Genomic DNA, 12,338 nt, shown 5'->3' with positions numbered 1-12,338 from the left:
TGCCATCTGTACAATGAGGTGCTGTCTGTTATTAGAAATTGCAAATCTACTTGGCTCTCTTACAGTTTAACCAGAACTACATCGTTAGATAAATGACACAAGAAGCCTCAAAAAGCTGCTGACAAGTTGTTCCACTGTAAAGAAAAAGAAAAGTGGACCCACATTTCCTTTTAAAGTGAAGCTACATGAATGAATAGAAAAATCGTTGACACCGCAATCCGTAACTGCTCAATCGTTAGATGACGTATACAACTCAAAGTCTATATGCAACACAGTTGAAATCTTTGTATCTGCCAAATGATTTTGACAAAACATTTCATTTACCCAACAAAAATGTGTCAAAGTGCATAAAGTATCTGCACTGGTACCGTGTTAAGCTCATATTAAACGCCGTATTTCATCTCAAAGACGAAAACTGTAGGTCTCAAAAGAAAAGTGCTCTCTTTTAAAATGTCTATGAGGATTAATAGGCAAACGGACGCTGCCCATTTGTCAACGGACAAAATATACAATAGTTTCCATTTAAGCAACAGTAATGTGTCTTTTCAGCTCAGTCAGTGCATTACCAAGTAGTTATTAAATGTTGATGTGGCCCTGATGCAAAGTGCCTGAAGATGGAAGATTGTGATCCCAGCTACATCACAGATGTGACTCAGTACATCTGAAGATGTACTGTACGTATAAGCCACTGAAAAAAGCTGCATGTTCAAAGGCATTCACTCTTTAAGAAATCACTCAGTCACTGACAAAAGTTCACTGGCTGTGACACAAAAGGGATGATGTACATGGAGCCGTTAGTCCTGTTACAGTTAAGTGTGTGCAACTTGGTGCGCTTTCCACCAGAGCTATGAGGCATGTTGCAACGGCGATGAAAGGATAAAGGACCGAAACCGCTGCTGAAGCGTCGCTGTATAAAATAAATCTCTCACTCTATCATACAAATGTACACATACTAGGAAGTGAGCTGCTCCTGTAAAAGGCTCAACCTCATCAACAGGTAATCATCTATGAGATTCTGGGATGGGTACAAAAATTATCTATGTAATACTTCCTTCACAAACAGCAGTCATGGGCGCAAACGTACAAAGTAAAACAAAGCCAAAAAAAAAAAAAAAACCTGTATAAAATATAAGCTTAATTTAAATCATTAAATACTGTACATATCACATAGAATTTCAGCGCTACAGCAGGTGACCACGGAGCCTTTCTGCAAGGCAAACATTTCTAAAATTACTCACAAAAACATTAGCAAAAATATGTCAAAGGATACTCCAACATTTTTAACAATTGCACTCCAAATTTTACTTTAGTCTCGACAGTTTTCTGATCACCCAAGCCATTTGTTGGTCCATATTTTGCATATTTAGATATCTAGCACTACAGAAATACTGTACAACGTAATGTTGATAATAAAATGCAGCACGAGTTAACATATTTGTCATTAAAGAGTAGATATCTGAATATGTAGGTTATGGATCCACCTGAGTGAAATCACCTTCAACTGCTACTGCCATGTGGACGGAGTGTTTGCCTCGTGAATCCTCGCAGCGTGAAGTAATGACAGAAAGTACTGTATGTGACAAAGTAAACTTCTTATTAGTGTGTTTGGCTAAATAGAAGCAACGCTGCAAAAAATTTCACACAGCTGCAAATCCAGAAAACCACATAATGTAAACGTTTCAGTATGTTTTTGTTCTTTTTATGTGTCCCCCCCTCCCCTCCCCACTCTCCTGCAGTTTGCACTTTGCCCTGAAAGGAGCAATTCTCCACCACTTTTATTGGGCATTTTTCTTTTCTTCAGTGTGTGACTTTCACAGCAGTCAGAAAGTACAGAATCTGCTGAAATGGGGCCCGCAGTCAGACACCGTTCTCCACAGGTTACGACTGGAGCTGTGGTCACCAGTGGCTAAAAAAAAGCCAGGGCTGCTCCCAGCTTGCTCTCTACCTCACTTAAGTGTCAGCAGGGGGGTTTGGGGGGTGGGGGGGTTATGTCCTTCCCCCTCCTTCCCATCATGAGCTGTCCATCAGGCACCTGGTGTGGCCTGGCTTTCCCTGGTCAGCAGCAGTACAACCAGACTGAAGAGTCCCACGGCGCCCAGTCTCTTCAGCAGGGCCATGCTGTCTTTGGGGATGACCACCTGGGCCAGGTAATTGGTGATGAGTGAAACCTCATGAGCCACGCAGACAAAGATGAAGGTGCTGACCATGATGTTGAGCGAAGGGTTGCCCGGGATCAGGACCAAAATTCCCTTGGTGTCTGCCGCCAGCCAGATGTGGTACTGGCATATGAACAGCTGGGGGAGACAAACAAAGAACGTCCAATAGTGGAGTGAAGCGTCTTGATTCTCTTTTAACTTTGTTGCCTCCAGGGAGCTACTGAATATCTTATGCAAAGCCAGTAAAGACTGTGTTTGTGATACAATATTTATTCTTAGAGTTTTATCAGTCTGACCTCCTTCCTTGTGTTGTTATCTTCCCTAATCACTCATTTCTCTTACTGTGTCATGGTACCCTTTGCAAATCAAATCTGATTTTTATAGTGCTTACATCAGTAACGTTCTCCTGTATAATTATGACTCTACAGCCAGAAGCACCTTACCTCCAAGGAGATCTTTCCAAACCATGCAAAGAATGAGCTATATATAGAGCGGGCGTAGCCAGGAATGTTCCTGATTAGTATGAAGGCCAAAATCTGTGGATAACAGAGAGCAACAGCATTTCTAAGAGTCAAAGCATGAAGCCACAACAGGCCTATTATAATGTTCTTATTGTTTGAAGTTGCAGTTGACAAATCATGGTGGTTTAAGTTACAATGACATAAAAGGAAAAACAGGTTTCACAGTGTGGTTTGGTTGAAGATAGTATCTTTAGATATGAAAAAAGGCAACTCCCTTGTTATTACAATCACATCATCCCGATGACATCTTGCTGCCAAGCCAAAGGAATTATCACAAGGAAATTAACTGATGATATTCTTCCTTTGAGAGGACGTGCTTGCTGCTAAACTCTGTGAGAATATCACAAAAGGAAAAGGATAATGATAGATTTAATGGTTACCTGGACCACAGAAATATAAGGATGCATCTCGTTGCACTCTGTTTTGGTTTTGCAGCTGCTTGCCCATATTGAGTAAGTCTAGAGGGATGTGGAGAAGGAGAAGTTAGGCGGCATGTTTAACCAACGAGAGACTCAAGTCTGATGAGTCGTGGACCCAACAGCTACTGTAATCGCCAGTCAATGGCAACGTGAACTTTTGCTCGACCTTCAAAAGCATAAAGAGCGGACTACTGTGGCTGCTGAGGCTACAAGGAGATGTGACGTATAAAAAGTATACGCCTCTCCTGTTTAACCATACGCTGCTGCTTCAAGGGCACCTTCTGTTACCCAAAGACTTGGAAAGAGAAGAATTTAAATGAACCTGCAGCAATGACATGCAAATTTGAAACACACATAATTCATAGGATATACGAATGGAGTAAATGGCAGCAATCTAAAATAAACAGTGAACTCTAAAAGTCATTATTGGAGTGAGCAAACACTGACAAACCCAAGGTTAAAGAAGCTTACTATGAAGGAGACAACAGAGAGGAGGAGGAGCAGGTTGGAGATCTTGGCAGAGAAGAGAGCTTCTCCTTTGCCCTCTGACAGCACCTGACGCTTCTGCAGCACCAGATAGATGAAGGCAAATAACATACCGTGTATCACCGCCTGCAAAACAACGTATGCACGGTCAAAAAACATCACCACTTTTGGAACATTTTGGCCCCACTTGAAGAGCATGTACTCTTGTCATGTATCACATTTCAAAAGGATTTGTTAATTCAAAGACTGACTACTAGACTTGGGCGCTTCTGGAGCGAAACACATTTGACTTACAAATCTGTCCAGCTTCCATCTGAACCACCACTCGTGGATGCTTCCGTTCAGCTCAAAGAGCTTGGAGATGGGCCACACCGAGAAGATATTCTCAAAAAAAACCTGCAGTCACAGCACCGAAACGGACATTTAAAAAAAAAATTAACAGAGTTTGAAATAAGGACTGAATGTGAAAAATACCCATGATAACATATATGTGCCTATTTATGCCTCTCAAAGTAAAGTGTTCATATAAAATTGTGAAAATCTGTACTTACATTAATGTCAGGTTACAAAAGTAATAGAAATGAATTGTTTACATTGACCCACCTGGGAAAAGGCAAAGAAGCAGATGAACAGCAGGAGGCCGAGTAACTTTACTAAGACCCCGAGATGCCACATGCCACTACCTGTTCAAAAACAAGACAGACATTTAATCATAACACCTTCACTTAAGTAGCACATTTCAAAACAAAGTTTAAAAAGTGTGTTGATAGATTAAGCAAAACAGGACTCAGATGGTACGGCCAAAGAAAGCAAGGGCGAAACAAGGCAAAACAAGACAAATCACTAAATGTCAATGTAAATGAAAGAATAAAACCATAAAAAAGCAATTAAAGCAATAACATCAAATAAAAGCAAGTCTACAAAAATAGGTTTTACAAAATAAAACCCTGATACTGAAGTTTATGACAGGCATCACATTAAGGCCCCGTTTACACGTAGCAAAAACGGTGATACTTCAGTGCGTCTGGGTCTTTGGTTTACATGTAAACAAAGCTACAAGTCACCGAAAACGATCATATCTGAAAACTCCGGCCACAGTGGAGATTTAGAAAAACAGTTTTTACGTTTGCATGTAGACAGGAGGAGACGGAGTCTGACGTCACAGTATGCGACAAAAGTGTCATATGCGTGCGACCCATGTTTACAGTTCGGCTACTGGGACAGAAATGGATGCTGTTAAAGCAGCGCTTGTTTTCACGTTTGTTCAACGCTTTTGGCCCGTTTGCATTTACATTTAGAAATGTTCTATTATGTGGAGGAGCAGAGGAGAAGGATCGCTCGCAACGCTCGCGCCATTATCGTTAAGTAACAGGAAGTACTTTGTGCCATTTGTTGTTGTGTTTTTTCCAGGATTCTGATTGGCTAGCATTGCTTTATGCTTGTCGTTACACTGCCCCCTATGGGTTTGGCATGCTCATAGCAGCTCTTAACGATGTCTTTATGTGGATTTGTGTAAACAAAGATTTAAAAAAAACAATATAGTGTGAACAAAGTTATTTTTGAAAACATAGATCAGTTTTTGTAAATACCCGGCTATGTGCAAACATGGCCTCAATGTGTCGATTGAATCGTGTGCAAGCTAAGCATATAAAGACCAGTTATTTGACACCTACTGTTGGCCTTCTTCTGCAGGATCTGAGGCCACATGGCTAATGTGGCGTAGATAATGACGAACCAGAAGGTGACCAAGGGGACAAAGTAGTAGAACTGGTATGGTCTGTCCATGACCACACACAGCACCAGCACCAGGAAGTTCAGACGGAAAAGCACCTGTGAATATGAACACACAGGAACACACACAGATTACCTAATGATGACCAATGCACTGATAATAACACAGAAGGACAGGAAATACCTGTATTTACCGCTACAACACAATACTTTCTATTAAAATAATTACTGTTCATTTGACCTTAAGTCTGTTAATTATATAGTCTCCCTATTATAATTAATAAGAGTCATCAAGTGAAAGTACAACTGATGGTATGCTCACCTGACACACTCTGTAAAGTCCAAAGTCGCCTTTGAGCCAGAAAAAGGAAAAGTGACCATAGCCAGTCTGAAATAAGTACGCTGCCACCAGCACACGCACATGCATGTACACTGGAATGAACTGAAAGACAGAGGAAGCAAATCTTATACTGTTCAAATACCAGTGTGAGAAGCCTCAAAGCAGGATACTCCCAAACGGATGTGTAAAAAGGCATATTTGGGACTCACAGCACTGGCTCCAGATATGTGGTAGATGAGGATGACAAGCTGCATCCAGCCTTTCCACTCGTCTGTTTGTTCACGGTTCAATAATTTGGTCTGTGTGAATGAGCAGTATTAAAAAACAAAAACAAAAAAAACAAAAACATGACAGTAAAGAAGATATTAATATTCATGAATTAAAACTGGTACATCATTAACAACAACTAACTTTGTTTTATGTTAAAATTCTTCTTTAAAATTGCCATTATGCTTTTGCAAAATAAAAGCAGTGCCATCTCACCTCCTTGCTGTTCTCGTTGTAAAACACCCCCAGTACAAATATATAGATGAGCGGGATGAAGAACGTGGAGTGCGTGTAGAACTTCTGCTCCTTCATGAACACATCCGCTCTGTCACAAAGGTAAAAATAGCCCATTATGATGCCCATCCTGCAGAGGGCCTGGAAAGCCGCCTTCGGGCCCAGAGGGACAGCTGCAGTCGCTGGCTTCTTCTCCTCCAGGCTCTCCACGTCGGGGGGCACGGGTCGGCGGTGGCGGTTGTTGCCGAGCACGTGGAGGACCAGGAAGATCAGGCCTGAGCCCAGGAAGAAACAGGCTGACAGTTTCTGGAAGATGTTTGGGGGTGGTAACGTCTGGCAGCAGGAACCGTCAATGGGCCTCAGCAGCTTGTTGCACATGGAGTTCATGAGGATCATGGCTCCCTGACAGGAAGGAGGGGAGGGGTGAAGACGATGTAATAAATAAAAGAAACTAATCACCAACATCATCTCAACTGAAGTCAACTCCTGCCTACCACATTCCTGGTGCTCTCGGGCAAGTGAAGGCCGTCATCTGACATGGTGATAGTTTCCAGCGCGGCCTGGCGAGATGCAGCCAGCAGCTTGACCCTGGATTTGCCGTTCCGCTTGCTGCTGTTGAGCACGTCCACTGCTGCTTCGTTATATAGCTCCAGCTGTTGGTTGGTGATCATCTTCCTGTTCTCGCTTAACACCTCCTCATTTACTGGGTCTGCAGCGTGAAGGTGCGAGATGGTGTTGTGTGAGTAGAGACAGAGGAGTTTCAGAGAGTGCACGCATGAAAAGTTGCGCAACTATCAGTTACTAGTTCAACTTTCAGCATAAAATACTATTTAGGAAATTGGGATTGAGATTGAACTATGTGTTTTGTTTGCCGAAGAACATGTTTTTAATTGTAGCAATCAAAGAATTTAAACATAATACACTTCAGATAATCCAGAGCAACCAGACATAAAGCGCTTACGTTAAATGAATTAATAAAAGATTATCAAGGCGTCCTTGTGGTAATCTCATTTCACTTGGCTGCAATCATCACACAGGAGATTAATTACAGCAGTGAAGGCAGCCGACATTAATGCTTCACCAGCCAGATAATAAAAAAAAAGTTGAAGCTGAGCTAACCTTGCAGGACCCAGTAGACCTCTCCGTGGTCAGCCAGCCTCTCCAGATGCACGGCGATGGCTGTCAGATTGACTTTGTACTGCTGCAGGGCCTCGCTGCTGCCACTGTGCAACTTGATGGACCACTGTGGTAAATGGATAAATCAATAAGATTCAGGCCGACATAATTCCCCCGCCGCCTAGTTTGTCTAGCGAAAAAAAATGTGTAAACATTGCTAATGACTGATCCATCACAGCGTACCGTGGCAGCTCCGAGGATGACAACATCTGGTTTGGCTGAAGCTTCCTGCAACGCATGAGACATTATTAAAGTCTGAACCATGTGACGATTTTATGTTCATGAAACCTCCTCGACTAACAAAGTCCTGTTTGTTGATACAAGACCTTTACATCTATACTCACGTGCATCCATGATATCAAGCGCTCCTTCATTGAATTATTCGCCTCTGGATGCCACATAAAGTCCTATATATAAAGAGGTGTTATATTTAAAAGTAAATAAATAACATTATTTTTAATTTGGGGAAGAGAGATGATAAAAAACAAATGCAGGAATAGCTCACCACATTAACAGAGGAACTCTCCTCTTCAAAGGAAATATCCTCGTGCTTCAGACGTTACATGACGGCAAACAGAGAGAAAAGTCTGTTAGTCTGTGCTCCTCTTTCTCCTCTTATCAGACCAAAATAGTTACCGCTGCAGAGTCACATAGCGTCCCATTGTTGGATTTATCTAAGTTTTTGCAAAAACATTAACTTTTTGATGCAGTACATACTTTAAATTTCAGGCCTCCGTGTATTTGCACACTTAAATGAAATGAATCTATTCAGTTTAAAATACATCAGAGGGGTTATTTTTGACAATTCATGAGTTGTTGCGAGTAAAAAGCAACAGCAAATTGATGCTAAATGGTAGAATATTTTCCAAGTACAGCTCTGAAATGGCACACATGTCACAGATGGTTGTTCTGCTTAACATTCAGAGGGAAGTCTTTTCCCAGTCACGGACTGTTTGAGGTAAAATTCCCACTCATTCATATTCAACTGAGAAAGCGTTGGAATCAAAACCATTTCTTACAGGAAGACGCACACAGGCCTGTGGTCGAAACCGAACACATCGCTCTACCTCTGTGTGTGCTCTTCCGAATATGTATTTGTTGCTGCCGTGATCAGTCTGAATATAGTAGCTGGCTATGTTTGGTAGGGCAGAGATTTCTATTTTTAGGTTGAATTATTTTGACTCAGTTCATAAACCTATCTTGACACGTGAGCAGAGCAAAGAAGAAACTTTTTTTTTTTTAGTTTCACAGTTGTGCTTCGTATCTGTAGATCTGCATGCTGTGCACCATCAGCACTCTGCTGAATGGCTTCCTGAGAAAACTCCTGGTCTTGAGTGGTGCCGTTTCTCATAATCAGGGTATTTCCTGCATGAAGGAATATTCATTGTCCCCTCAAAGAAGTTTTCGCCAGCACCAAAGGAAATTTATCAGCAGCAAAATATTAAGAAATGAGAGTAGATTATTTTTAACTTTCACATTTTTCATAAACAGAGGTGGTCAGAAACAACAGAAAACTATATAGATTTCTGTCAGACAAGGTAACACATTCATTGCCTTTGATAGTCACAGATCAATCATGCCCACCGTGGTGCATTGCCACCCCCCCAAAGACCCATTCTGAGCGAGGAAAAGCCGTAATAATTACCTTGTTTCCATCTTCTCTTCGCTCAGGATCGATAATTTTGATAAAAGAGTAAAATAGCTGCCGGATTCGTGAATCACCCACAAAGGCCACCCGCTTTTCAGCAAGGCAGGTTTTGGCTTCACTGTAGGACAAAAGTCGTAGTCAGGAATCTGAACCAATAGAAATCCTTCATGTGCTGAGGGAAATCATAGTATTTTACTAAATCATCTTATCAATCTTGAACTTTCTCATTACACAGAATCTGCGCATTAGTGATCTTGTGTCCTCAGTTTATATAACAACAATAACAAACTTTATTTATAGAGCACTTGTCAAAACAAATGTTACAAAGTGCCTTCCAATAAAAATAATTAAAACTGAAATAAAAATAAGCACACAGAATAAAATAAAAATAGAAAGCACACAAATTGAACAAGAAGCGATAACACTTGAATAAAATCAGGAAAAGCTCTCCAAAAAAAAAGTGTTTTCAGAAGTGACTTAAAAGAGAACACAGAATCAGCTGACATGATTTTGGTATTTAACTGACAAATAACCCATTTATGAAGACAGACAAACACACACCCACACCCATCACTGCTACACACATAAATCTTTGTCCCCAGAATCCTGTAAATATAGCAACTCTGCAGTTAGTGTGACTCACATGCTTTTGTATTTGTGCATCATGCAGCCATAAGGCTGCCATACGTTCTCCCCCAAGTAACGTCCTCTGGACAGCAGCCATTCACATGAGTCCCCGCCTGGAGGCAAGACACACAGAACCCACCAGTAAAGCCACACAAAAAAACTCTTATCTTGCTTTCACTCATTGCTTCTTTCTGGTTATGACAGAAACCTGCTGTCTCAATAGTGCCCTGGCTTTTCATTCAGTGCTGTCAAAGGACTTACACAATGCCCGGCTCTGCCAGGGGCCACAGTACAAAATGAAGCCATCAGCAATTTAGCTCAACCATAAATCTCTCCAGCTATTCATTTGTGTGCAAAATGAAAGGAGCCATCTGCAACTGAGTCAAACCATAGAAACAGGGGAACACGAAGGCTCTGCAGGCTGGCCAGGGACTTGGGCATTTGGGTGCCCTCCCCGTCCACAGCAGCTGCTCACAGTGCGCACACACAGCTCTCTGGTTGGTCCCTTCTCACGAACAAAGTCTACTGGGAGCTACAAGTTTGCCACGCTAATATCCATTATAGTCCAACACCTGGCTTTGTGCGACGTGTCATTGTTTGTTTTGAGATGAAAGTAAAATGTGGACAAAGCCTTAAAGCTGAGAATGAGCATCCAGTCCTTTGTGCAGCTAACTCTTTGCCCAACAAGGTAATAATGCGAATTAAACTGTGAGACAGAGAGCAGGCTGCTACAGCAGTTAAAATCCACTAAAGCTGGAGTTTGTAGACATTTCTGACAAGCTTCACTCATGCTGTGTTTATTAGAGAAGTGTTCTTAATAGCTAGAGCTAAATATTTACATGACATTGGCCTCTCAGCAGCTCAGATCTCGTGTTAGCTCCGGCAGCCTGCACACCGCTTCAACAGCAGCAGCAGCAGCAGCAGCAATAAAGCGTGTTCTGACAGGAGCATGTAAACACAGCTAAATGCGGTGTTAGCTTTAGCCGCTCGGACAAAGTCGACATATGTTCGCGCTGCTGCCGTTTGAGAGTTTATCCCGAGCTGCCTTCCGAGCAGAAAGCTCTACGGAGGGTTTACGAGTCTGTACACTTCACCTCTTCAAAGGTGTGCCGAGCTGCAACAAGACAAGAGGCACCAACCTCTAGCTAGCTAGGCTACCATTAGCTCGTGTCAAGTGTTGCAGCGGCTGCATCAAGTTTAAAAAGCGCCGGAACACTCACCTCCATAATAGCGCGACGCCGTGTGGAACACCAGGAGCACAAGAACGACCAGCAGCGATATCAGTTTGGCGTTTTTAATGGTAAAATGTTGATTTATTTCGCGTTTGCCCAGGCTATAGGCCAGGACCGCCATCTTTGCTCCTCCATGACAACAAGCAGCTGTGCAGTGTAGCGGCTGCGCTCCTCCTGGTGCACCATCTGCCCGGTCTGCTCCCTGCGACACCGCCTCCTCCACCACCACCTCCATCACCGCCGCTCGAAGCAGGTGCATATCTAATTGAGTTTCGGGGGGGGGGTCACGCGTCTAAATTCTAAATTACTTAAACAGACCATTTATTAAAAAAAAAAAAAAAAAAGATTAGAAAAAAGTTCTATGGAAAATGAAAAAAAAAATCTTTTCAAAACGCGAGTGCTGATAAACTATCGAAACTTGGAACCCAGATATCAGCCGAGGCCAATGTCCTGCTCCTCAATTTGAAAGCTAGTGCTTCAGGTTGTGCAATACATCTTAATTACCCTCCTTTAGCAGTGCTCCACCTCCACCTGGTTTCCGCGAAACTGGCAGAACGGTTTATGAGTGTAAACAAAGTGACGCTCAAACCCAAAGTCCACAGAGTAGACACCAAAGAAGAAGGTTACAAAAAAAAAAAAGTCCCTTCCCAACCACTACAGGCATTTAAATATCAGGTCGTTTCTTCAATAAATAAAGTGAAATAAATGCCATTTTATTGAAGAAAATTCACAATAGTCACTTAAATAACTAGAAACTGGAAAAAAGTAGCAATAAATAAAAATTTGCTAAATTATAATTTAACGGAAGTAGACCTTGATTTTGAATTGTGGTTGAAAAGAATAATGTAAAAAACAAAAGAGTTACAGTCACTTGATTGTAGTGATTGGCTCAAAGGGTTGTTCAACAACATATTAGTTTACAGGTCTCATCATGCTTGTTGCTTGTTTAAAAAAATAATAAAATTCTGTTGAACCACAATTCAAAAGCAATGTCATGATTTTCATTACATTTTTATTTAATATACCTTTTTTCAATTTCAACTTGTTTCAGTGACAGCTGTTTTTTTCCCTTCTTTAATGGGAGGGTATGAACACTTTTGAGGACGACTATATAAATCTATCTGTGTTTTATTATTATTGTTATTATTATTATTATTATTATTATTATTATTATTATTATTATTGCTATAAATAATATTATTAATAATAATAATAAGAATAATAACGATAATAATAATATTCATAATAATATTCCTAATTTTATTGAAGAAGGAACCATGTACAATATGAAACATAAATGTTTCCATTTGAGGGACAGATAAAGTCATTAGTCTGGGACTCCTCCAAGTAGACTGTATTTATTAACAAACAAACAAAAAAAAGTTAAACAATATAGTTTATGGTCTTCCTCAGGAAATTGTGACATTTTTTGTCATACACCTAATATCCTGCAATGGTGAATTTTTAGGCATCACTTTGTGTCTTTTTGCATCAAGTTTAC

At 41.1% G+C, this 12,338-nt stretch overlaps 1 protein-coding gene across 1 annotated transcript; it reads right to left on the bottom strand.

The window, feature by feature from the left end:
• Positions 1–59: 59 nt before the first annotated feature.
• Positions 60–11,114, bottom strand: casd1 (CAS1 domain containing 1). Its single transcript, XM_008289279.1, has 18 exons — positions 10,826–11,114; positions 9,622–9,718; positions 8,976–9,096; positions 7,836–7,880; positions 7,675–7,737; positions 7,514–7,558; positions 7,274–7,397; positions 6,649–6,863; positions 6,137–6,556; positions 5,863–5,952; positions 5,636–5,755; positions 5,256–5,412; positions 4,186–4,265; positions 3,877–3,978; positions 3,568–3,708; positions 3,058–3,135; positions 2,600–2,692; positions 60–2,294 (listed from the first exon to the last, which is right to left on the bottom strand). The coding sequence occupies exons 1-18, from the start codon at positions 11,094–11,096 to the stop codon at positions 2,025–2,027; spliced, it is 2,532 nt and encodes an 843-aa protein (XP_008287501.1). The 5' UTR covers positions 11,097–11,114; the 3' UTR covers positions 60–2,024.
• Positions 11,115–12,338: the final 1,224 nt, after the last annotated feature.

This window comes from Stegastes partitus, unplaced genomic scaffold (genome assembly GCF_000690725.1).
Source record: "Stegastes partitus isolate 25-593 unplaced genomic scaffold, Stegastes_partitus-1.0.2 Scaffold603, whole genome shotgun sequence".
NCBI classification, from domain to species: Eukaryota; Metazoa; Chordata; class Actinopteri; family Pomacentridae; genus Stegastes; species Stegastes partitus.
The sequence above is the reverse complement of the archived record's forward strand: the minus strand, read 5'-3'. Positions and strand labels throughout refer to the sequence as shown.

Bases quoted from the DNA above. Each gene is read 5' to 3' on its own strand.
- casd1 (XM_008289279.1), bottom strand. From the start codon at position 11,096: ATGCACCTGCTTCGAGCGGCGGTGATGGAGGTGGTGGTGGAGGAGGCG. The intron at 9,719-10,825 runs GTGAGTGTTCCG...TCTTGCCTCCAG, and splicing joins GGCGTCGCGCTATTATGGAG to GCGGGGACTCATGTGAATGG. The intron at 9,097-9,621 runs GTGAGTCACACT...TTTGTCCTACAG, and splicing joins ATGCACAAATACAAAAGCAT to TGAAGCCAAAACCTGCCTTG.